The sequence below is a fragment of the Kogia breviceps genome, chromosome 11 (assembly GCF_026419965.1).
Source record: "Kogia breviceps isolate mKogBre1 chromosome 11, mKogBre1 haplotype 1, whole genome shotgun sequence".
Classification (NCBI taxonomy): Eukaryota; Metazoa; Chordata; class Mammalia; order Artiodactyla; family Physeteridae; genus Kogia; species Kogia breviceps.
In genome coordinates, this window is record NC_081320.1 from 982,737 (window position 1) to 1,007,110 (window position 24,374).

The window sequence follows — 24,374 nt, forward strand, 5'->3', positions numbered from 1 at the left end:
TGCCAGTAGACGTGCTCAATGCAGGATTGTCACAAACCTTCAATTTATAAAAACTGCAATATCTGCAAAGTGCAATATAGCGAAGCACAATAAAATGAGATATGGCTCGATCAGTGGATTTCTTAGGAGAAACTTCGCAGGCCTGAAGGCAGAGAGAGGTATATACAAGGTACTGAAAGAAAAAAACCCCACCAACCAAGAATACAATTATCTGGCAAAATTGTCCTTCAGAAATGACGGAGGAATTAAGACTTTTCAGACAAACAGAAGTTCAGGGAGTTCATTAGTAATAGACTTGCCCTGTAAGAAATGCTAAAGAGAGTCCTTCCATTTGAAATTAAAGCACACTAAACAGCCACATGAAGCTATATTATAGAGTTTACAGTAAAGGGAGATACATGGACAAATATAGTAACTTGTAAGTTTGGTCCACTTTTAATTCTTGCATGGAGTTTAAAAGACAAAAGTATTTTAAAAACCCTGTAAATCTATGTTAATGGATTATGCATTATATAAAGATGTAATCTGTCACATCAATAATATAAGTGGGGTGGAGGAGCTGTAGAAAAGTAGTGTTTTGGTGTATAACTGAAGTTTAGTTTTTATCACTTAAAAAAAATTGTTTTAACTTTACACAAAAGGAAATGAGAAGCAAATGAGAGCAAATCACTACAAAAAAAATCAGTGAAACATAAAGGAAGGAAGGCAGTACAAGAAGAAATGAACAAAAAGCCGTAAGGCAAACAACACGGTTAACAAAATGGCAACAGCAAGTCATTCCCTCCTAGTAATCGCTTTAAATGTAAACAGATTAAACTCCCAGGTCAAAAGGCATAATAAGACTGGCTGAATAGATGGAAAAAACCCAGCATTGAACTGTTTGCTGTCTATAAGAGGCTCAGTGTAGATCTAAGGACACATACAGGCTGAAAGTGAAAAGTGTAGAAAAAGATAATCTATGCAAACAGTAACCAAAAGAGAGCAGGGTGGTTCAGACAAAATAGACAAACCTTAAATCAAAAACTTACAAGAGACAAGGATATTTTAGTATGATGAAAGAATCAATTCACCAAGAAAGTATAACAATGATATTTATGCCTAAAACATTAGTGTTCCTGAGTATATAAAGCAAACATTGACAGACTTAGAGGGAGAAATAAATAGCAGCACATGGGGTTGGTATTAGGTGACTTCAGTACCCCATAATGGATAGGACATCTGACAGAAGATCATAAATGAAACAGAGGACTTGAATAACATTGTAGACTAGTTAGACCTAACAGACATATACAGAACATTTCACCCAGCAGTGGCAGAATATACATTTTTCTCAAGGGCACATGGAATGTTCTTTGGGATAGACTATACATTAGGCCACAAAGCAACTCTTAGCAAATTTAAAAAGACTGACCGTATATATCTTTTCTGATCCCAGCGGGATGAAACTAGAAATCAGTAGCAGAAGGAAAATGGGAAAATCCACAAATACGTGAAAGACAACATACTTTTGAAGAACCAGGAGGTCAAAGAACAAATTGAAAAGGGAAATTAGAAAATGCCTGAGACATGAAAATAAAAACATGTACCAAAACTTAAGGGATGTAGCCAAAGCAGTGAATGCTAAGAGGGAAATGTGTAGCTATTGCTTACATTAGAAAGAAGAAAGCAACCTAATATCATACCCCAGGAAGTAGAAGAAGAATAAGCTAAACCCAGTGTTAGCAGGGGGAAGGAAATAATAAACATTAAAGGTAAATAAAACAGACCATAGGAAAACAATAGAAAAAAATTAATGAAACTAAGAGTTGGTTCTTTAAAGTTTTAAAAAATGTACAAACCTCCAGCTAAATTAAGGAAAAAAAGAGAGAAGACTCAAAGACACAACTAAAATCAGAAATGAAGGAGTTGGGAGTTCCCTGGTGGTCCAGGGTTTAGGACTCTGCACTTCCACTGCAGGGGGCCTGGGTTTGATCCCTTGTCGGGGAACCAAGAGCCCAAAATCTGCACAGCGTGGCCAAAAAAAAAAAAAAGAGAAGAAGAAACGAAAGAAGCATTACAACAGATGCCACAGAAATGAGAAGGATTATAAGAGAATATTATGAAAAATTGTATGCCCACAAAGTAGATAACCTAGAAAAAAAGATAAATTCTTAGAAACACACAACCTACCAAGGCTGAATCATGAAGAAATAGAAAATTTCAACAGACTTACAGGTATTAAGGAGATTGAATCAGTAGTCGAAAAGCTTGCCAGCAAACAAAAGCCTGGGACCAAATGGCTTCACTGGCGTATTTTACCAAACATTTAAAGAAGTTCCCACCCCAGTCGTCCTCAGACTCTTGCAGAAAGTTGAAGGGCACTTCCAAACTCATTCCGTACGGCCGTCATTACCCTGATACCACAGCCAGACACAGATACAAGAAAATAGAATTGCAGGCCAGTACTTCTCATGAAGATTTATGTAAAAATCCTCAATGAAGCACTATCAAACCAAATTCAGCAGCACATTGAAAAGATTATACATCATGATCAAGTGGGATTTATTCCTGGAATGCAAGGATGTTTCAACATACAGAAAAAGTCATTGTAATTCACCCCATTAACAGAATGAAGAACAAAAACCACATGTTCAGCAGTTGACAAGATTCAGCACCTTCTCATGATAAAAACACTCAACAAACCAGGAATAGGAGACGTAGAAATACAGGATAAAGAAATGAATATAGAAGAGATAGAACTAGAAAGAGTAGAGGGAGAAGTATTTTAGCATTTTAGTACTCCTTCTGAGAGCCCCTGTCTTTTAACTGGCATATTTAGAACATTGGCATGAAAGTGATTACTGACGTGGAGCTGGGCTAGTGTATGTACATCACATGAGAGTGATTACTGATGTGGAGCTGGGCTAGTGTGTGTACCCTACGTGTGACTGTTTTCTATTCATTGTCCTTGTTACTTGTTTCTCTTTGTTCTCCACTCTGTCTGCCTTTTCTGGCTTTAATTTTGTTCACCATTTTTTCTCCCCTTTTAGTACATAATTATACTTCATTTTTTCCCTTTTTTTAGCAGTTGCTCTTGAGTTTGCGACACGTGTTTACAACTAACCCAAGTCCACTATCAAATAACCCTTTACTGTAACTTCGGGGGTAGTGCAGGCACTTCGTAACACCTTGTCATACCCGTCTCGGGGGAGTCGGGCCTGGGAGCCCCGGGTACGCCGGAACCTGCCGGTGCACAGGCTCCTTCTACAAAATGGCCCTGTGTAGCTTCAAGTTTCAGATCCTTGGATTCAGCCAATCACAGATGGAAGCTTGACCCCTGCACGTGAAACCGACGAATACCGAGGGCCAACTGTGTATTCATGGATAAAAGTCCATGCGTTAAGCGGACCTGCACAGGTCAAGGGTCAGCTGTGTTCCCAATTCCCGCACTTTCTTGTCATTCACTTCACCGAGCCGTAAGGCAGATAATCACTGGACACCTCATTGCCCTTATTATTTTGAACAAACTGTTGTCTCTTAGATCAATTTAGACTAAGAAAAATAAAAGATTTTATTTTACTTTCATTTATTTCTTCTCTGATGCTCTTTATGTAGATCCCAGTTTCTGACCTGTATAGTTTTACTTTGCTCTGAAGAACTTTTTTCAACATCCTTTGTGTGTGTGTGTGTGTGTGTGTGTGTGTGTGTGTATTTTTTGGTGGCGCTGTACGGCTTGCGGGATCTTAGTTCCCCAACCAGGGGTTGAACCCGGGCCACGGCAGTGGGAGCCTGGAATCCTAACCCGTAGGCCACCAGGAAACTTCTCAGCGTTCTTGAATGACGGGTTTAATGGTGAGAAATTCCCTGAATTATTGTTTGGTGAAAAAGTCTTTATTTCTCCTTTTGAAGGATAACTTTACTGAATACAGAATTCTGCGTTGGTGGTTTTTCTTCCATTACTTGGAATGTTTCACTCCATTCTCCTCTTCCTTGTATGCTTTCTGAGGAGTCGTCCAGTGTAGTGCTTATTCTTGCTCCTCTGTATGGTCAGGTATTTTCCCAAGATTTTTCTTTCTCTTTGATTTTCTGAAATTTGAATATGCTATTCCTAGGTGTAGGGCTTTTTGGCTTGTATCCTGCTTGGTTAAACACTTTCCTTTGTTAAGGAGAACAGAGAGCTCTGGCATGTCTCAAATTGCCTACTTTCCATCCTTTGCTCACCTGGCAGTGCCTTGATAAAAGCAGATATTGAGACCAGAACAGCAGACAGACAGAAAGAACTTCACTGTAGAGAAAATTCTAACTAATTAAAAAGTGAAGTTGGAGTCAAACCATTTTTTTAAACTTTTATGCTTCAAAGTATACTGTCGTGAGAGTCAAAGGCAACCCAGTGAATGGAAAAAATATTTTTCAAATCAGATCTGATAAGGGACTTCCATCTTGAGTATTTGAACAAAAAGACCTTACAGCTTAGGAATTAAAGACAGCGTAGTTGAAAATCCTCCCTGCATCTGAGTAGACGGTTCTCTGACACTCACCCAAACGGTCGATAAGGACGTCAGACGATGCTCAGCAACGTTAGTAATTTGGGGAATGCAAATCAGAGCCACTCTTTTTTGTCACTTCACACCCCCTGGGCTGGCTAAAGCCACCAAGCCAGGTCATCGTAAGCATCGACCAAGATGTGAAGAAATCGGAGCTGTCACGCGCTGCTGGTGAAAATGTGAAAAGCTTTAGGAGGAACTTTGGAAAGTAGCCTGGCAGTTCCTGAGAACATTAAACGTGGATTTACCGAACGAGTCAGCAGTTCCACTCTGGGTTGTGTACTCGAGAGAAGTGCAGGCATGTGCGCACGTAGATTCATATGTGAGTGTGCGTGGCAACATGGCACACGGTAGCCGCCACGCGGAGGCGGCCCAGATGCCCGTCAGCTGGCAGGCGGCTCCGTAAGACGGCGCGTGCGGACCGTGGAGTAGTATTGGGTGGTGAGAGGGGGTGACGTGTCCACGCACGCTACAGCGTGAGTGGATTCTGAAGATACTGTACGTGAAAGAAGCGAGTCACAGAACACCACACACTGTGTGATTCCACTTATATGAAAATCCTGGAAGCGTGTAAATCAGTTGTAGAGAAAGTAGCCGAGTGGCTGTGAGGACTGGATGCTGAGGTGCCTGCTAATGGTTATGTGGGGGAGGATGTTGGAAATGTTCTCAAACGGATTCTCATCACGGTTTCACAGCTCGCTGAGTATACTAAAAATCACTGAATTGTACACTCTACGTGGGTGACTCGTATGGTGTGTGAACTATATCTCACTAAAACGATTACCAGAAAATTCACCACCACCACCATGGAAGACAGGAAAGACACCAGGCCGACACGAGGTGCTCTTGGTCTTGGCGTTCCCTGGGTCCTTAGACCTGGGACACTCCCCTTCCTCCCCCCTCCCCTCCCCTCCCCCCCTCCCCTCCCCTCCCCTCCCCTCCCCTCCATCCCCCTCCCCTCCCCCTTCCCCTCCCCTCACCTCCCTCCCCCCTCCCCCCTCCCCTCCCCTCCCCTCCCCTCCCCTCCCTCCCCTCCCCTCCCCTCCCCTCCCCTCCCCTCCCCTCCCCTTCCTCTCCCTTCCCCTTTCCAGCTTCATGCCGGTAACCTAGTGAACTTACTGAATATCTCACACTTCTAATCTTCCTGCGTGCTTCCTTGTGTTATGTACCTCGTTTGTGACAGAAGCACTTTATACATAGTTCTGTGTACTTTATCTTGTATGCCTGTGTGTGGTCCCAGTTGAAAGATTTCTCTCTGCAACGAAACATTTTCCTTCCTTACCAGTTTTAAATACTGTAATTTAAGGGCGGGAATTAAGAATACAAAATGTTCCTGTGGTTATGACCTTAACAGAGTAGGTGGTTATCAAATTCTGTTCACCCACAAAAGTACTCAGTTTCGGGTGTCTGTAAGTTTTCAGTTTCGCTTGAATTTTCATTCTAGAAAATCACTAAGACTAGGAGGAAATTAATGAAGAGCTGTCAGGAGAAAGTAGCATCAGGCTTATGCTTTGAAAGGGTCGTGTCTTCCGTGACGCGGCAAGAGGGTCGAGGAGATGCAAGAGTGGGTCTGGAGGACGGTTAGGAAACGCAGGTGGTTCCGGGGAAGGACAGCGTGGCCGTGAGCTGGAAGTGGGCCGTCTAGACAATGTTTCGGGGGAAGATTGACGAGACTTGGTGATGGATCCCGTATAAAAGGTGGGCTCTCAGGGTTGGCGCCCAGGCTCCTGACTTTGCACCGGGATGAACGTTGGTTGCGTTCACCGCGAGTAGGAAATAGCACACGAGATCTGGGTTTGAGCCTCCGCTGTTGGTAAGTTAGTTTTAGACGAGTTGAGTCGCAGACACCGAGTGTGTGTGCGGGTGCGGGTGCGGGTGTGGGTGTAGCTGTGGCTCCGGGGGCCGGGGCTCTGCGGAGAGGCCCGAGCGGGGCTTGCGGATGTGGGGGTTGTGAGTCCGGACTGGCTGGCGCTGAGTCAAAGAACTCCTGTATCTACTGGTCAGGTGAATGAGGACCAGCCAGCAGGGGAGAATGGTAGTGGCCCGGGAAGTAGAGGAGAGCTGGGTGTCGCGGGAGAACTTGGTGGCACAGAAGCTGGGGGGGGGAGGGGTGTTTCCAGAGGAGGGCGTAGGTCATATATGTCCTTCCAGACTCAGAGGTTTATTTTTATACCTTATTTACCACATCTGGGGTCCAATTACATATGGTTTTATATCCTAGCTTTTATTATTTTTACTTAATTTTTATCGTTAATATTTTTCTGTTCATAATCTTTAGTCTGCTGAGTAGCTAGCTATCTACTTGACCTGGCCTTTGCTAGGCAATTAGGTTACTTCCATGTTTTAGAAACAATGTAATAATAAATGTCTGTGTACATGTGCTTTGGAAAGGGTTTATTTTAGCTGATATTCTTAGGCTAGTATAACAGAAGTGGGGTTACTTCATCAGAGGTTTAGAATGTATCACTATGGTCTTATTAATCTTTCAGCAAAATGACATACTGTTGAAGCAGTGTTCATAAATACCTTTTGTAAAGATTTGCATTATTTTTATAAGTTGACGTTAATTAAGATACTTATGAAAGACAGACATATAAAGAGGAAAGTTAATATCACTCCAGTTACTGAAATCTCACTGTTAATATTTTTTAAAAACATCTTTTATCTTTTTTTCAATATAAATTCATACAGACATATTTTACGTAAGTGGAATCTTATTACACTTTTTGTAACCTGCTCTTATAACCTCAGAATATGCCATGGCAATAAATACAGATGCCGTTATCATTGTCAGTGGTTATATATGCACCATACGTTTACTTAACCATTTAAGATTCGGAGTGCGTCTTTTTACGTTAGTCTTAAAATCCTGGATGTGCCATTGCTGCATCAAGGGAATACATATTTAATGTTTCAAATACATATTTCCTTATTGTATTACATATGGTTTTAAAGTGAAGATTTTTTGTTAGAGAACTCTTTTTTCTTTTGGAAAAGGAGAATTTTTGGAAAGTTGTGATCATTGATTTCAGACATCTAAACATAGTGTGTGTTTGTATCTTCCATCATTTTACCTTTAGCTTTTGCCCGTGATGACAGAGCAGCTACAGTGGATGCCCTTTGTGAATGCCAAGCTTCACGAGCCTTTTGTAAAGTTCGTATATTGGTCTCTAAGGCAGCTTGACGCTGGGACACAGGTAATTGGTGAATGGGAGTCTGTCTGCAAGTAACACTCGGTTCCTCCTGATCTCACTCTTCCACGGCTCTCCCCACACGTCCTGCTCTGTTGCGGGACTTTCCCTCGCCTGCCTTGCTTTGCGCACCACTTTCTCTTCTTTCCCCTTTTACTATATCCTGCTTCTCAGTATGCTGTAGATCGGATTCAGGGTGTGACATTGTTTTTGAGTTTGAGAATTGTGTAACGAGGAGTTTCGCTGTGTTAGGTTATTGTTGAAACCAGCTGCCCCCGCCACCTCAATGTTTATTTTATAGTTTTTCATATTGTTCTGAAGGTAACAGAAATTGTTTTTGTGTGTATATGCCAGTAAACACACACTAGCTAAATGGAACAGTGATTATTAGGACAACCTAATCAAAGAGGGGAAATTATTCCAGCGTCTTGTACAGCGAAGGGTAGGTGTTACCAGCTCACGTAAGGGTCATTTAATCCAAATATGACGTGCATATATAACCAATTGTGCTATTAAAAAATGTTACTTCCCCAGTTAGTATTGATAGATGCTGTCACAGCTTTCATTTGTTTACAAATGGAGGAAAAGAAATCAGTGCTCGGGTAGCTCACTCTTGGTCCCGTGGAGCTCAGGAAGCGCACGGCTAAACTGCTAAGTGCAGGACTGGTGCTTAAGTCGTGGGATGGGTGAGGTTTCGGGAAAATGGCTTTCCGGGGGATTTCCTAAACATTCTGCCTTCATGGTGCCGGTGAGCGTGCGTGTGCGCGCACATACATACACACGGCTGGTCTCAACTGTGTGTCTCAGCAGGTCTGTTAACGTCACTGTTGACTTTGCTGTTCCTGTCATGGTTTCTGAGAAAGCTTGGCCGAATCCTTGCTTTCAGCCGCAAAAGGCTAGACTCACAGAATTGAGTGAAACTTTGTTTTATCTTCCTTCCAGAAGAGTCTTCTCATTTTTCTTCAGATAATTTGTACTCTGTTCTTGTCTTCAGATCTCCACGCAGCACCGCGCTGTGTGCACTGCCAGCCTGCACCCACTTTCTAGTGAAAAGCAGCATTCTTGCCCCTCTCCCACTCGTTTGCTCAACATTTACTGATGGGTTTGTAACATTTCAGTTTTTTTTTTTTTTTGCTGTACGCGGGCCTCTCAATGTTGTGGCCTCTCCCGTTGCGGAGCACAGACTCCGGACGCGCAGGCTCAGGGGCCATGGCTCACGGGCCCAGCCGCTCCGCAGCATGTGGGATCTTCCCAGACCAGGGCACGAACCCGTATCCCCTGCATCGGCAGGCGGACTCTCAACCACTGCGCCACCAGGGAAGCCCCAACATTTCAGTTTTAACAATTGTCTAACTGCGAGTCCTTTTTTTAAAATTAAGCTTTTTATTTTGAGATAGTTGTAGATGCACCTGTAGTCATAAGAAATAATAGAGCGATCACTTGTTTCCATTCCCCCAAAGGTGACACACTCCAAAACTAGTGCAGTGCCACAACCATGATAGCGGCATGGCTATAGTCAAGGTAACAGAACAGTGTCATCACCGTGAAGGTTTAATATATAGACTTTATTTTTTAGAGCGAATTTAGGTTCACGGCGAAACGGAGCACGGAGAGTCCCCGCAAACCCCTGCCCCACACGTGCACGGCCTCCCCGCCACCAGCGTCCCGCCAGACGGGACCTGTGTCCCAGTCGATGGACCTGCGCGTGCACGCCACCGTCGCCCGCAGCGTGAGGTTCGCGTCAGGGTCACTCGCGGTGTTGTGCGTTCTCGGGCTTTTGACAGATGTATCGGGGCATGTAGCTGTCACTGTAGTGTCACACAGAATAACTGGGTACAAAAAGTCGTGTGCCCTAAAAATCCTCTGTGTCGTGCCCCCAGCCCCTGACCCCTGGAAACCACCAGTCCATTTACTGTCTGCAGAGGTTTGCCTTCTCCAGAACGTCATAGAGCTGGAATCATACAGTGTGTTCCCTTTTCAGATTGGCTCCTCTCACCTAGTCATACGTGTTTAAGGTTCCTCCCTGTCTTTTCATGGTTTGATAACCCTTTTCTTTTTGGCCCTGAATAATATTCCATCGCCTGGATAGACCACAGTTTATCTGTCCGTCACCTACTGACAGATATGTTGGTTGCTTCCAAGTTTTGGCAATTAAGAATAAAGTTGCTGTCGCATCCATGTGCAGGTTTTTGCGTGGACGTAAGTTTTCAGCTCCTTTGGGTAAATATCAAGGAGCGTGACTATTGGATAGTATGGTAAGGATATACTTCTTTTTTTTTTAAGAAACTACAAACCCTCTTCCCAGGCGGCCGTGCGAGTCTGCATTCCCACCAGCAGCGGTGAGGGTTCCTGCTGCTTCACGCCCTCTCCGGCGTTCGGTGTTGCTTGTGCTCTGGGTTCTGGCCCTTCTCAGAGTGTGCAGCGCCGTCTCATGGTGCGTTTCATTGGCATCTCCCGGTGACGTACGACGTGGAGCGTCTTACGTCTGCCTCGCGTCTGTATATCTTCTTTGGTGAGGTGTCCGGCTCCCTTGTGCACTTGTTAACTGGGCTGTGTATTCTTTTACTGCTGGGTTTTCAGAATTCTCTGTATATTTGGATAACCGTCTTGTATCCGATGTGTCCTTTGCAGGTATTTTCTCCTAGGGTGTACCTCCTAGCCTAGGTATTTCTCTGTGGCTTGTCTTATTCTCTTGACAGTGCCTTTCACAGAGCAAGAGTCGTTAACTTTAATGAAGTCCAGCTGATCAGTTACTTCCCACGGATCGTGCCTTTGGCGTTGTATCTAAAAAGTGGTCACCGTCCCCAAAGGTGCTGTTACACTCTTGGGAGAATTGACCCGCTCATCACTATGTGACGCCCCTCCTTTCCCTGATAACTTGCCCTGCTCCGAAGCCTGTTGTGTCTGAAACTAAGATTTCAAACCTGTTCCAGCTTTCTTGTGATGACTGTCAGCATGGTGTATCTTCCTTTATCCATTTATTGAATACTTTTAATTTGTGTGGGTCTTTAGATTTAAGGTGGATTTCCTGTAGACAGTGTACAGGGATCTTCTATTACAGTCTCTTGTAATTGGTGTGTTTTGACTGTTGTTATTTAGAGTGATTATTGATGCTGTTTGGTTAATATTGACCCTAGTTGTCAGTTTTCTATTTGTTGACATTGTTCTCTGTTCTTCTACTCTTTTCCTTTCTTTTGTGGCTCTAACTGGACATATGATAGTCCACTTTCCATCCTTTTAAGCATGTTAATTGTACTACTTTTTTAAACTTTTTTTAGTGGTTGAGTACCTTATTAGAACGAAATATTCCTTATTCTTTCCTTCTGTGTTTTATTCCTTTGTATCATTGCTGTCATGCAGTATCCCTATACATAAGCACACACACGTGTGTATATATGTTATACACACATGCACATATAAACACACACATGCATACATAATCGAATACATTGTTGCTGTTATTTTCAACAAACTGTTATCTGTTAGACCAATTAAGAATAAGAAAAATAAGTGTTTTTATTTTACTTGCACTTCTTCCTTCCCTAATGCTCTTACTTTATGTACATCCAAGTTTCCCAAGATATATAATTTCCTTCTCTCTAAAGAATTTTTGTTAGTATTTCTTGCAAGACAGGTCTACTGGTAACAGATTCCTTCAATTTTTGTTGATCTGAGAAAATCTTTATTTCCGCTTCATTTCTGGTGGATCATTTTGCGGTATACAGAATTCTAAGTTGGCGGGTTTTTCCCAAAACACTTTAAATATTTCCTTCTGCTCTCTTCGTGCTTATGTGGGTTTTGAAGAGAACCTAGATGTAATTCTTATCTTTGCTCTGCTATAGGTGAGCTGTTTTTTTCCTCTGGCTTCTATTAGGATTCTTTTCATTAGCTTTTCTTTTCTTTCTTTTTTCCAGCTGCACCAGTGTGGGATCTTACTTCCCCCACCAGGGATTGAACCTGTGCCCCCTGCGGTGGAAGTGCAGAGTCTTAACCCCACTGCACCACCAGGGAAGTCCCTAGCTTTTATTTTCTGTAGTTTATGATAGGGGTTGGTGTAGTGTTTTGTTTTGTTTCCTTTTTTCTTTTGATACTTATCCTACTTGGTGTTCTCTGAGCTTCCTGGTTCTGTGTTTTTGTTTCTGACATTCATTTGAGGGAGATTCTCCGTCATCATGGCTTCAAGTATTTCTTCTGTTTCTTTTTCTCTTTTCCTTCTGGTATTCCCATTACCCGCATGTCACACCTTTTTTAATTGTCCCATAATTTTTGTATATTCTGTTCCATTTTTTCAGTCTTTTGTTTTTTCCTCTTTGCTTTTTTTTCTTTTGGCAGGGGTGGCTGCGTTGGGTCTTCGTTGCTGCGTGTGGGCTTTCTCTAGTTGCGGTGAGCGGCGTTTACTCTCTGTTGCGGTGCGAGTGCTTCTCACGTTGTGGAGCACAGGCTCTGGGTGCGTGGGCTTCTGTGGTTGTGGCGCGTGGGCTCAGTAGTTGTGGGCTCGTGGGCTCTAGAGCGCAGGCTCGGTAGTTGTGGCGCACGGGCTTAGTTGCTCCGCGGCCGGTGGGATCTTCCCGGACCAGGGCTCGAACCCGTGTCTTCTTAACCGCTGTGCCACTGGGGAAGTCCCTCTCTTTGCTCTTTAGTTTCTGAAGTTTCTGTAGAAGGTATTATCAAGCTCAGAGGTTGTTTCTGGGGCCACGTAGATCCCACTGATGAGCCCAGCAAAGCTGTTCTCCATTCGCAGTGGTTGTCGTCTCTAATGCTCCATTTGGCTCTTTCTCAGAATTTCCTCTCTGCCTGTTTTACCCGTCTGTTCTTTCATGTTGTCCCCTTTTTCCACTAGAGCTCTTGGCATGTCAGCCATAGTTGTTTTACAGTCCCAGTCTGATTGTTCTAACGTTCCTGCCGTATTTGCGTCTGATTCTGTCGCTGCTCTGGCTTTCCACACTGTGTTCTGCCTTTTGGTGTGCCTTGTCGTTCATTCTTTCTTGCTACCAGGACATGCCACGCTGTGCGCCAAAGGTGCTGCAAATAGGCCTTTCGTGCTGTGGCGGCAGACGTGGGGAGGGGAGTGCTCTGTGGCTGTGTGATCAAGTCTCATCTTCCAGGGAGCGCGTGTCCCTGGCCCGTGAACTCCACAGGCGCTTCTCGCGTCTTCCGCCCCTGAGGTGGGGCAGGAGTGTAGAGTTCACTGGAGTTGGGTGTCATTTCCCTTCCCCCGGTCTGATTAGACTCCGATAAAACTCCGGTAGGTTAGGCTCTGGTAAAGTCGTTTTTCTTGAGGGCAGATCTGACGCTGGACAGTGTTACCGTTTTTGCTTCAGCTGTCAAACATGACCTCAGGATGAGCAGGGAAGTCTGTCCGTTCACCCATGTTTGAGCTCACCATGCCCTTCCTTGCTGATGTTCCAAGGCTCCTTCCGTCTCTCCTGTTTGGAGAACTTCCCTTAGGCAGTCTGATGACAAACTGTCTTACTTTTCTTTTCTTCTTTTTTTTTTTAATTTAATTTTTATTTTATGTTGGCGTATAGTTGATTAACAGTGTTGTGTTATTGTCACGTGTACAGCATAGTGATTCAGTTCTACATATACATGTATCTATTCCTTTTAAAATTCTTTTCCCATTTAGGTTATTACAGAATATTGAGCAGAGCTCCCTGTGCTATATAGTCGGTCCTTATTGCTTATTTATTTTATATGTAGTAGTATGTATATGCTAATCCCAAACTCTCAATTTATTCCCCCAACCTTTCCCCTTTGGTGACCATAAGTTTGTTTTCTAAGTCAGTGAGTCTGTTTCTGTTTTGTAAATAAGTTCATTTGTATCTTTTTTTTTTAGATTCCACATATAAGCCATATCATATGATATTTGGTTTTCTTTGTCTGACTTACTTCACTTAGTGTGATAATCTCCAGGTCCACCCATGTTGCTACACATGGCATTATTTCATCCCTTTTTATGGCTGAACAGTATTCCACTGTACACATATTTACCACATCTTCTTTATCCATTCTTCTGTCAGTGGACATTTAGGTTGTTTCCATGACCTGGCTACTGTAAATAGTGCTGCAGTGAACACTGGGGTGCATGTGTCTTTTTGAATTGTGGTTTTCTCAGGGTATATGCCCAGTAGTGGGATTGCTGGGTCGTATGGTAGCTCTATTTTTGGTTTTTTAAGGAACCTCCATACTGTTCTGCACAGTGGCTGTATCAATTTACATTCCCACCAACAGTGCAAGAGGGTTCCCTTTTCTCCACGCCCTCTCCAGCATTTGTTGTTTGTAGATTTTTTGATGATGGCCACTCTGACTGGCGTGAGGTGATACTTCATTGTAGTTTTGATTTGCATTTCTCCAATAATTAACGGTGTTGGGCATCTTTTCATGTGCTTCTTGGCCATCTGTATGTCTTCTTTGGAGAAATGTCTATTTAGATCTTCTGTCCGTTTTTTGATTGGTTGGTTGTTTTTTTGCTATCGAGTTGCTGAGCTGTTTGTATATTTTGGAGGTTAATCCCTCCTCGGTTGCTTCGTTTGCAAATATTTTCTCCCATTCTGAGGGCTGTCTTTTCATTTTGTTTACGGTTTCCTTTGCTGTGCAGAAGCTTTTCCTTCATCTTAGAATGCTCTGATTTCCCCATCATTTCTAAAGCGTATTTTCACTGGATATCAGATTTGGGGGTGACAGTTCTTTCCTTGCAGTGTTTGAAAACTGTTGTGCCAGTTCCCTTCGGTCAGTTTCTGTGGTTTCTGTTAAGAAGCCTGCAGCCATTTGAATTGCTTTCCCACGTACGTCCGTCTCTCTGACTCTGCTTCCGGCTTTGCTCTCTCTCTTGTTTTCATGAGTCTGGCTGTGCTGTGTCTCGTTGATCCCTGGGCCTGTCCGCCCCGGGGCTTGCGCAGCTCCCTCAGCCTCTGCAGACGGTCCCCAGCCGCCGGCCCTTCGGCCCTTCCTTTGCCCCGCTTGGCTTTCTGCTCCTTTCCGGGCTCGGGTTGCCGTCGCTGTCACAGCTTGTGTGACCCTCCCTCAGTTTCTTGAGTCTCTTATTTTTTTCCCTCAGTTTTTTTTTTTTTCTTCTTTCTGCTCAGATTGGGTTATTTCTGTTGTTGTTGTTTCCACCTAACCGATCCTTCTTCCCTCTGTCCTCTCTGTCCTGCTGTTCAGTGAGGGTTTTGTTTTGGTCGTTGTGTTTTCAGTTATGAAATTTCTGTGTGGTTCTTTACATTTTCTTTGGTAAGACGTTCTTTTTCTTTGACGAGATTTTCTGGTTTTTTCTCCATCTGTTTCAAAAAGGTCTGCCATTCCTCATTTCGTCACAGCCCCTCCAGCGTGCTTGTCGTGTTGGTGTGGGCAGGTATTGGTTTTCCTTTTTCATTCAGTGTGAGGTCCTCCTGTCGTGATCAGCGATCCTCTGTTGGAAACCGGACATTCCGGCGCCGTGTCGTGAGACTCCGGATGTTAGTAAGCGTTTTGTCCCGCCTGGCTGCCTCCGCTCTGCACACAAGGGGCCTCCTCAGTCAAAGCCCTGGTTCCCCGCCAGCCTGTGTGGCCATGAGAGGCGGCGGGGGGGTGGGGGGTGTCAGGGCCCCTCCCTTCCCGGGGTGGGGCTGGGGGCGCCTCACTGCCCCCACGTGGCCTCCGCTGAGCTGCTGTTCCGCCTGGCGGGGGTGGGAGTCCCCGCCTTCCTGGTGACCTTGCCGGCTTCAGGGGGCTGGGCCACAGGCTGTTCTGTGGTGTTTGGCCGGAGCGCGGTTTTGTCGGCACGTTTGTTGTCTCACAGGCCTGCCCTTTCCCGCCCCGTGGCCAGAGGTCAGCGCTTGGCGTTCGGGCGGGCATTCTCTGTCCTTTGGTGGCTGCTTCTTCGGCTCCAGATCTGGGATGTCTGAAGCCGTGTCGGGCGTTCGGGGCCCCAGCCAGCCTGCTTTCTCCTGTCCGCCTTTCAGTCATCTGGCGTTTGTTTTCTGTACAGTGTCCGGGGGGCTTAGTTGTCTTCAGAGCAGGGGGACTCGGGGGAGGTAATACCTACTCAGTCTTGTGGCCAGAAAGCTTATTTTCTATTAAAAAAAATTTGCTAACCTGGGGGGTGGGGGTCAAAGTTGTTTTGACATGTTTTTTGCTGTATAGTAGAGAAGGCAACCTGTCCTACAAAACATGGTTGAAGTCCTGGGACGAGCGACCCCCGTAGGCAGGTCCTGGGCCACACTGAGCGCAGGTGCGTGAGACATCACGTTGTTCTTCAGCAGAGACTTTGGTTTCTCTTCTATTTCCACTTAGAGGGAAGTGGTATCAACACAAGTTTAAGAAAACAAACAGCTAATTTTTAAACATAAGCAAAATTCCCTTAATCCTGTCTTTCTAATGCATTATTCTGAGTAGGATTTTGAAATATTTTCTTCTATTACCTTTTTACACTGAGGCTGTAAAGCACAAATGTATTATCTCTTCCAAGTGATGTCAGAAGCTTATTGATAATATATGTGAATTAGATGGCACTGCTTGTGCGACTCACCACCAAATCATTTGGCCTCTGACACTCACAAAATCTCAGTATATCTCTCTCTGATTTTATGTGCAGAAATTCTAGAGCTGATGCTTTTTATCCACATTGCAAGATCAGTGCTGATTTGGGTACAGATGGGTCAGAAATCCCCAGAGGATGGGGGAAGCCGTTACAAAAGTCAGGGATACGGGTTTGGAGAATGGGTTTATAACAAAGGGAATTGTAAGTTATTTCTGAGTGTGGCTTCAGCACTCCCATCTGCAGCAGTTTGAATGCTTCTTACCGTATTTGTGGAAACCCGTCAGAGCCTGTGTTGTTTTAGAGGTCGTTAATATGCCATCATTTCTGTTCTGCTCATTTTCTCGTTTGAGTCCATTCGCCCTGAGAATTGTCCCTAATGCTGACCCAGCATTTTCTTCTTCTGCAATGGATGAAATGTGTCGCAGTCATGGTGACACGTGCTGTCTGACTGGGCTGTGAAGCAGCGAGAGGCGCTAGATGACCCCGTGTGGGCCGGCACTGGGATGCTGGGCTCTTCACCCGCCGTGGTGGAGGTGGGCAGCGCAGACCCCACGGGCCCCCCCGTTCCTTCGGCTGCTCTGTGCCAGAGGTCTCTCGCGATCTGCTCTTAAATGCTGTGAAATGGAATCTCGTCACAGTGCTGCTCCTAGTTTAATTCTTTGGAAATTACTGTTTCTGACTTCTTAGTTGTACCCATTTCTTTTAGAGAAATATGTGGTATAAATAATTTTTTAAAGCTGATTATAAAATTACTGCCTTCCAGTCTTGCATATTTCCAGCTCCATTTGATCTGTTTTTTAGTTAGCAAAAGGTTGGCTTATTTTTAGTTCATGCATTGGATTGTAGTGTTTAAAATACATATTTTCTGAACATGAGTAAGTGTACTAAGATAGTACATGTTTTTAACAGCATTCGACTATGACGTCAACGTTGAGGAGATTGGGTGAAGACATATTCAAAGGAGTAGTGACTAAGGGCCTTCAGGATAATTCTTTGGAGCATGCTGTGGAGAGTAAACCAAAGGCAGCTGCTTTCTTTAAGAGCGCCAGTTTACCACTGAGATTTTTATCAACTTTAATTGTTCTCAAAACAGTCACACGAGGTAAGCTTTCAGATGTGCTTGTGGTATCATTTCTTGTCAGTAACCAGAGGAGAATCCTCTGTAGTGGAGCAGTTCTTACATAGTTAAATTTAGCTTACATTTTCAGAATGAGCTTTTAAGTTGTTTTATACTGGTGACCCATTGTTAAAAACTACTTTAATTGCTGAATTTGAGAAAAATGAGTGGTGGGTTGGCTTTGTTGCCCCTCCCGGAGGCCCTTGTTGATGCTCTCAGATCACGTGCCCATAGCAACCTTTGCTGCCACTGCCCTCGCATTTCCCGCGTGGCATTGAGATTGCTATTGGTAGTTTACTGCTTCCCGCTAGAGCAGGGCTTGGCGGACTAGAGCCTATGGGCCAAATGTGGCCCATCACCTGTTTTGTCAATAAAGTTTTATTTGAACGCAGTTATGTTCATTTGTTTCCTCTTGTCTCTGTTTTTGCCGTGTAACGACAGAGCTGAGTAGCTGGCAACAGAGACAGCCTGCCCTCCAGAACCTATAAAGTTATTATGTGGCCCTTCACAGAAAAAGTTTCTCGGCCCCCGCACTCGTGTGTAAGTTTACTGCCTTGTTGCCCACTGTACACCCCGCACCCAGCCTGGTGCTTGATGTATATGAGGGAACGGGGAAATGAATGCATTAAAAATGTTTCCTTCAGGGACTTCCCTGGTGGTCCAGTGGTTAGGACTCCGCGCTTCCACTGCAGGGGGCACAGGTTCGATCCCTGGTCGGGGAACTAAGGTCCTGCGTGCCGCACGGCCAAAAAAAAAAAAAAAGTTTCCCTCAGAGTTGGCCGTTTTTAATACAGTTTTGATATACAGCTGTAAGTAGTTATCTTTCTTGGATTATTAAATATGAGAATTTGTGTTAAGGTGAGTGATACCAATGTAGTCAAACAATAAACAGACCATCTTTCTATCTTCCCTGTTAAATTATATAACTCAGTCTGGTTGGTTGTTTTTTTCAGTGCACAGTGGTGGTAAATTATTTTGACTACTTTCTCTGAAGTATATTCTCTTGATTGTAAGGAATTTAAGGGAAAAACCAAACTGTGACTCTGTCTTAGTTATTTTCTTCCCTATGGTTATGGTTCCCAGAGTTGTAACAGATGGGGTGGTAACTGTCTGAAAGGTTGTTTGTGAGAAGGGGTATTAGCCCAAGCCAGAGTTCACCACATGTCAACATACATGATAGCGTCATGTGATACTAAGCGATACTCATTACCGCTGGAACGAATGGAAAGGAGAAAGAAGCAGGAAGGGATTCGGTGCTTCCCGTCCCGCATCTGTGCAACACAGTATTGGACGTGCTGACCACCTGCAGTGACCTTAAGCAGGTGGGGATGAGCATTGGAAAGGGTAGAGAAAACTGGTAACTCGCGGGTACTCTGTGTAAGTCAGACAGAGAAACCGGCTGAGCGATGAGCGTGCCGTGGTCTGAATGTGTGTCCCCCGCAGAGTTCACGTGAGGAGACCCGAATCCCCAGGGGGTGGTGTCAGGAGATGGGCCGAGGGAGGCGCTCAGGTCGTGAGGGTGGTGCCCACATGAACGAGACCCCACAGAGCTTCCTCGGGCCTCCGCCACGCGAGGACACAGCAAGAAGACCGTGAAGGGGGAGGAGGGCCCTCGCCAGACACCAAACTGGCCAGCACCCCGACCTCAGACTCTCAGAGCCGCGAGCAGGACGCTTCTGTCCTTTCCCAGCCGTCCAGCCTCTGGCATTTTGTTACAGCAGCCCGAGTGGACTAAGGCCTAATCTGGGTTTCAGAAAATGGGCTCCAGAGGAAATTCACAAAAATCTGTTGGTTTTGACTACTATCGTGACTAGGGTGTAACCACCGTGACCATCAGTGATGAGCAGCTGTCATGTGTGAAAAAAAAGAGATCTTGTTCACGTAAGCAGAACAGAATAATGTAAAACATGTGGCTATTAATCTAACATGGTGTCTGTAAAACCTCATCTGTTGTGAAATATAACAGGAGCTAAGTAAAGGTTTGGTAAATAATGGGTGAATGAACAGGTTGATAAAGATTATCGCCGAAGTTAAAGGGCAGAAATAAAGGACTTTTATTCTTCTGACCCAGGAAGACCAAGAGTATTGAAATCTATAAGACACCCCAGGTGGCTGCATCTAATGATACCAATTAAAATTCCAGGGGCTTCCCTGGTGGCGCAGTGGTTGAGAGTCCGCCCGCCGATGCAGGGGACGCGGGTTCGTGCCCCGGTCCGGGAGGATCCCACGTGCCGCGGAGCGGCTGGGCCCGTGAGCCGTGGCCGCTGCGCCTGCGCGTCCGGAGCCTGTGCTCCGCAACGGGAGAGGCCACAGCAGTGAGAGGCCCGCGTACTGGGGAAAAAAAAAAAAAAAATTCCAATATAGTTTGTGTAAGTTCAGAGAGTAGTAGATAAGTTTATTTGAAAAAATATTTTCAGTGAGTGTGATAATTTAAAGGAAACAAGTGAAATAGCAGCACTGGGGCAGAGGCTTGCCTTAGCAGATTTTAAAACAATTGTGATGTGTGATAATAAAAAGTGAGTAATATTGATATAAAACATTATAATAGGAAAGTAGTCCAGAATTGACACACAGCTGGCACTTCATGTGGACTTACTGAATTAATGAATTTGCTTCCTGGTCCAAGTCAGTTTTTTAAGAACATAGAATCATAAGCCAGTCCCTGTGGAGCTTGTCCCCTGGTCCCCTGTCAGCCTTCATTTGTCAGGTGCCCCAGAGAGGTCCTGAGGGCTGGAAGGGGCTGTTGGGTCTCAGCCAGAAAGCCAAGGAAGAGCCAGGAGAGCAGGAGGGCATCTAGGAAGCGCCCGTTAGGGGCGGTGGTGCAAGTGTGGGGAAAGGGGGTTGAGGCCCGCTGTCCCGCCACGCACTGCAGCAAGTTCCGGGAGAAGTAACAAAGTAAACATAAGAAAAGCTCTTAAATTGAACAGTAGACTTGGTGAGAGGACATTTCCTACTTAGAAAATAAAAGTGTCTGTTACGAGATCGGCAAATTTAGTAGAAACAGTGGAGAATAGATGTGTTGGATGATACACATATTAATGCTTAATAACCCAGACGTGTGTGGGTTCCGTTGACTGGAGAGTGCGCGGAGATCGTTCCTGAGCATCGGCGCGGGTGCTGACGCTCGGTGTGGATTTGACGCTGTCATGTCAAAGCCCTTTGTGTGTTGTGTGAACATGGCTCCCCCACTTGACTGGTTATCAGGTCACAGAGCCTCGACCTTTGTGCCAGGGCCACACGGCAGCGTTTGACAGTGTGGTTCAGCTCGGCTCTGGCCGTTTCTAAAGCCCACCTCTTGACCCTCCAGTGTGACTTCCCGAGACCATCAAAGAGGTGGTAATGGCGAACGCCTACACAGCGCCTGCTGTCCTGGGCTCAGCGCTGCATACTGGCTGCTCTGACCCGGCCAGCAGGGTGGCGAGCGGTCAGCGTTCTCTCACCTCCGTCCTGCCGGTGATACGTGGAGGCTAAGCCTGCGCCCTCCGTCACTGCTGCGCGGTTCTCTGACACTCGCTGTGCGCTGCGACCTCAGACCCATCGCACGGAGCTGAGTGATCGGGGGATGTGCCACCGGAGGGGACACATACAGCTGTGGTTGCACTGTAATTTATGATCACTTTTGAAGTGCATTCTGCTTTCAGGAGCCACCAAGATGTATCATAACGTTTAATAAGACTTACCGCAAGGAAACAGTTCAAAAGGGAAGGAAGCCCCAGGCTGCTGGCGTGCTGGCTGCGATGGTGGAGAAAGTGGGTGGGCTCTCGCGCCGTTGCGTCTTTTTCTAGCCACACTCGGTGGTTTCAGGGTTTCTCCCCACAGGAACCTGAGGAGGGACGTGGGGTTGTCATTTTTACAAAAGGACAGACCGTAAGGGAGCCAGATCTTTCTCGAGGACAGAGAAATGTCATGCGTCATCAAGAACGATAATGCGTAGGTGTGGGAATCGGCGTGAAACATTTTAATAGGACTCTCCGTGCAGGCACACTCGCTTGATCCGTGTAAAGATACGGGGATTAGAAGAAGTGCTTACCTGATGGGATTAGCTGTCCTAGGGACGGCCTTCTCCTGTTGGGCTTACTGTGTGCGCCAGGGCTTGTTCTGGAGTCCTGCCCCGCCCACTCTCAGCCCGCGGCCTACGACCTACGACCTATGCAGGTTTGTGTGCTTGTGATTATGCTGTCACCCCTCAGGCTCGGCGGGGTGCGGGGTGACTGCCGTGCTCAGGGGCGGGAGGGCTTGGCCTGGGGAGGTAGCAGCGCGGCCGGCACCGGAGAGCTGAGCTCTGCAGCCCCGGCTCGGCCCCGTCGGTGGTGTGCAGCACCGGCCCCTCCCTTGTCTGTGTTTCCGCCACGAGGACGTTCTGTTCTGAAGCTTGAATGGGAAGGTCGGGCAGAGCTTGGCGTCCAGCAGGCCCGCTCGACCGCTCGTGTCCTGGCCTTCACTACTACTTGCTCTTACTGAACCGCTCGGGGTTGGTTTCAGCTGAGACAGAATCGATCCGTTGGACGCCGTTAGGTTTCTGTCGCTGCTCATATGGACCATGTAACTCAACACTCGGTTCTTTGGGCTCAGCTCCGCTGGGAGGCCGGGCTGGGCTGGGCTCCTCCCCCATGCGGCCCCTCTCCTGCGCCTGTCTACACCGCACCAGGGGCTGCCCGGCTGGAGCGAGGGAGCCCCAGGCTGTCTCTGCCGCCTTCCGCGGTCCCGGTCCCGGGTGGGCCCGGCCACAGAGGTGGAGTCACTGCTGAGACTCGATCCGATCCTCTCGAGCCAGCCGTCGCCCACCGATGGCCTCTGATCGGGACTAAAGGTGGTCTCGTTGAATGTCGGGACGTTTCTTAAACACTCGGTAGTGCAGCGTGTGTATAGAAAGAAACCAGGTTTGGCACAGTTGGTAACTACACTTTTTTAGAATACTCTTTTAGAGGTTAAATTGGTTTTTAGGAAATCTTCATTATTAGGGAAATTAAAGTAAGGAGGTAATTTTTACTTTCCCCCGAAAGATTAGACCACTTAAAAAAAATAACCAAATACCATCTTTCTCTCCCCTCCAAATTAATAAAGCGCTACTTTTTAAGTTTGCAAACCTGCTGTATCGCGCAGCCTTCGGCCTGTTTAATCTGAGGCCAGGCCGAATGAGAAGGGAGAGGACTTTGTGTCACAGATGCAGCAGGGCGGCACCGATAGCGGTGCTTGTCCCCGGGAGGGGCCATCTGCGCTCTCCTGCCTCAGCAGGGCAGCTCCGGAGAGCAGCCACAGCTCTGCCGACCTAGATACGCGGTTGCTTTGCAGTGCTCTGTGAAGCTCAGAAGTTAAGTGCAGTAGTGTGCTTTGGGCTAGATGCTACTAGAAGTAAAGATGAAGTGTGTTATAAATTGATGCAGAGGCACAGATCTTAAGTTCTAAAAATTCTTTCACACGTGTTTTAATTTCACACAGGTAATTCCCACCTTCTCACTCTTTTTTTAAAGATAAATTTATTTATTTATTTATTTATTTATTTTTGGCTGTGTTGGGTCTTCGTTGCTGCACGCGGGCTTTCTCTAGCTGCAGTGAGCGGGGGCCACTTTTCGTTGCGGTGCGCAGGCTTCTCATTGTGGTGGCTTCTCGTTGCGGAGCACGGGCTCTAGGTGCGTGGGCTTCAGTAGTTGCGGCATGGGCTCAGGAGTTGTGGCTCTGGAGCACAGGCTCAGTAGTTGTGGCACACGGGCTTAGCTGCCCTGCGGCATGTGGGATCTTCCCGGACCGGGGCTCGAACGCGTGTCCCCTGCATTGGCAGGCGGATTCCTAACCACTGCGCCACCAGGGAAGTCCCAGCAGCTTCTCATTCTTAGTAATTAGGGTTCTAATTATTTCTTTAGTTTACGTAGCATGGACAGCAAAGAAGAGACAAAACCTGAGGCCGGAGGACAGGAATTTTAGTGGTGGTCCTATCGTATTTTCAGTGTGTTTCAGAACACCTCTGAGCCTTCTTTAAACAGAACTTTCAGCAGAAACATTAACTCACCAGTGCGTGAACAGCACAAGCAGTTTCTGTTGCTTCGAATAGTGTGTGGAAAGAGCTTTAGAAAACTGGAATGTTCTTGCACGTTTGAGAGCACGGTGTGAACTGTTGTAGCCACCGAAGCCTCTTAACTCGTGTGCGTCGGTCCCGTCGGTGCTCCCCGGTCCCCCGAGGAACATCTTGGGGAACGCTCCCGGGCTCCTGACCGCAGGTGCCGTCCCCGCGCCGGCCGCGGTCGGACCTCCAGCCGTTCGTCACGGTGGAGGCATCACAAGAGACCCCGGGCAGGTCGGTCTCCTGAGGCTCTTTGAGGGGCTCCGGCTGGGTCTGGATCAGAAGGCAGAAACGCTCGTTTAAAACCCTCTGAGCACGTTTGTGTACACTTACATTTTGAAACAGGTGAAACGGGTGACCTGCCACAGGCAGCAGCAGCAAGAAAACGTAATCTCAGGAGCCTCGTCCAGATCACGGTCCTGACGCCGTAGATAGAGATCTGTGGACGCAGGTGGTAGAGTCACAGTCCGATATACGGGAGCTAACGTTACTTGTGGTATTTACTATTAAACGTCCGTTGTTTTCTTCCTTGACGAAAAAAAGGGATGGTGTTTATTGTGGCTTCAGCGTTACGGTAGGGAAATTCGGAACGACATTGGCCCCGTCTTAGTGTAGTGTCTCTGCCCGCTTGCCCTCAGCCTGTCGCCTCCGCTCGTGCAGTTTTTCCTTTCCTCTTGGGTCCGTGGAAGCGGCGCCGTTCCCCTCCCGCCGTCCGCGTCTGCTACCGGCCGGGCCACTGACGCGGCCGCTGTCTGGCGCCCTGTCTTTCAGCCGATTACCTGGCGCAGGCGTTTGACTCTCTGTGTGTGGACCTGAAGGCGGATGAAGGGAAGAGCCTCTTCTTGCAGCACCAGGCGGTCCCGGTGGTGCTGAGCCACCTGAAGGTCTCCGGCAGAGGACACCTGTGCAGCGCCATCGACAGCCTGCTGCAGATGACGGTGGAGTCCAGTGAGTGCTGCGCCTGTTC

General features: G+C 46.4%; 1 protein-coding gene across 36 annotated transcripts in view; it reads left to right on the forward strand.

Annotated features, from left to right (window-relative positions):
- Nucleotides 1-24,374, forward strand: part of CCDC138 (coiled-coil domain containing 138) — a 139,922-nt gene that overhangs the window by 23,813 nt on the left and 91,735 nt on the right. For 26 of the 36 annotated variants that reach the window (XR_010835289.1, XR_010835284.1, XR_010835283.1 and 23 more), the window contains 3 exons: nt 7,604-7,720; nt 17,142-17,334; nt 24,179-24,355. Coding sequence is in view for 16 of the 36 variants with exons in the window: in XM_067006972.1 (XP_066863073.1) it covers nt 7,604-7,720; nt 17,142-17,334; nt 24,179-24,355 (487 nt within the window). In the remaining 20 variants the exon portion in view is untranslated. Of the gene's footprint in view, nt 1-7,603; nt 7,721-17,141; nt 17,335-17,790; nt 17,967-23,752; nt 24,079-24,178; nt 24,356-24,374 lie in introns of those variants that run through there. The other 10 variants (XR_010835299.1, XR_010835301.1, XM_067006979.1 and 7 more) reach the window with 4 other exon arrangements.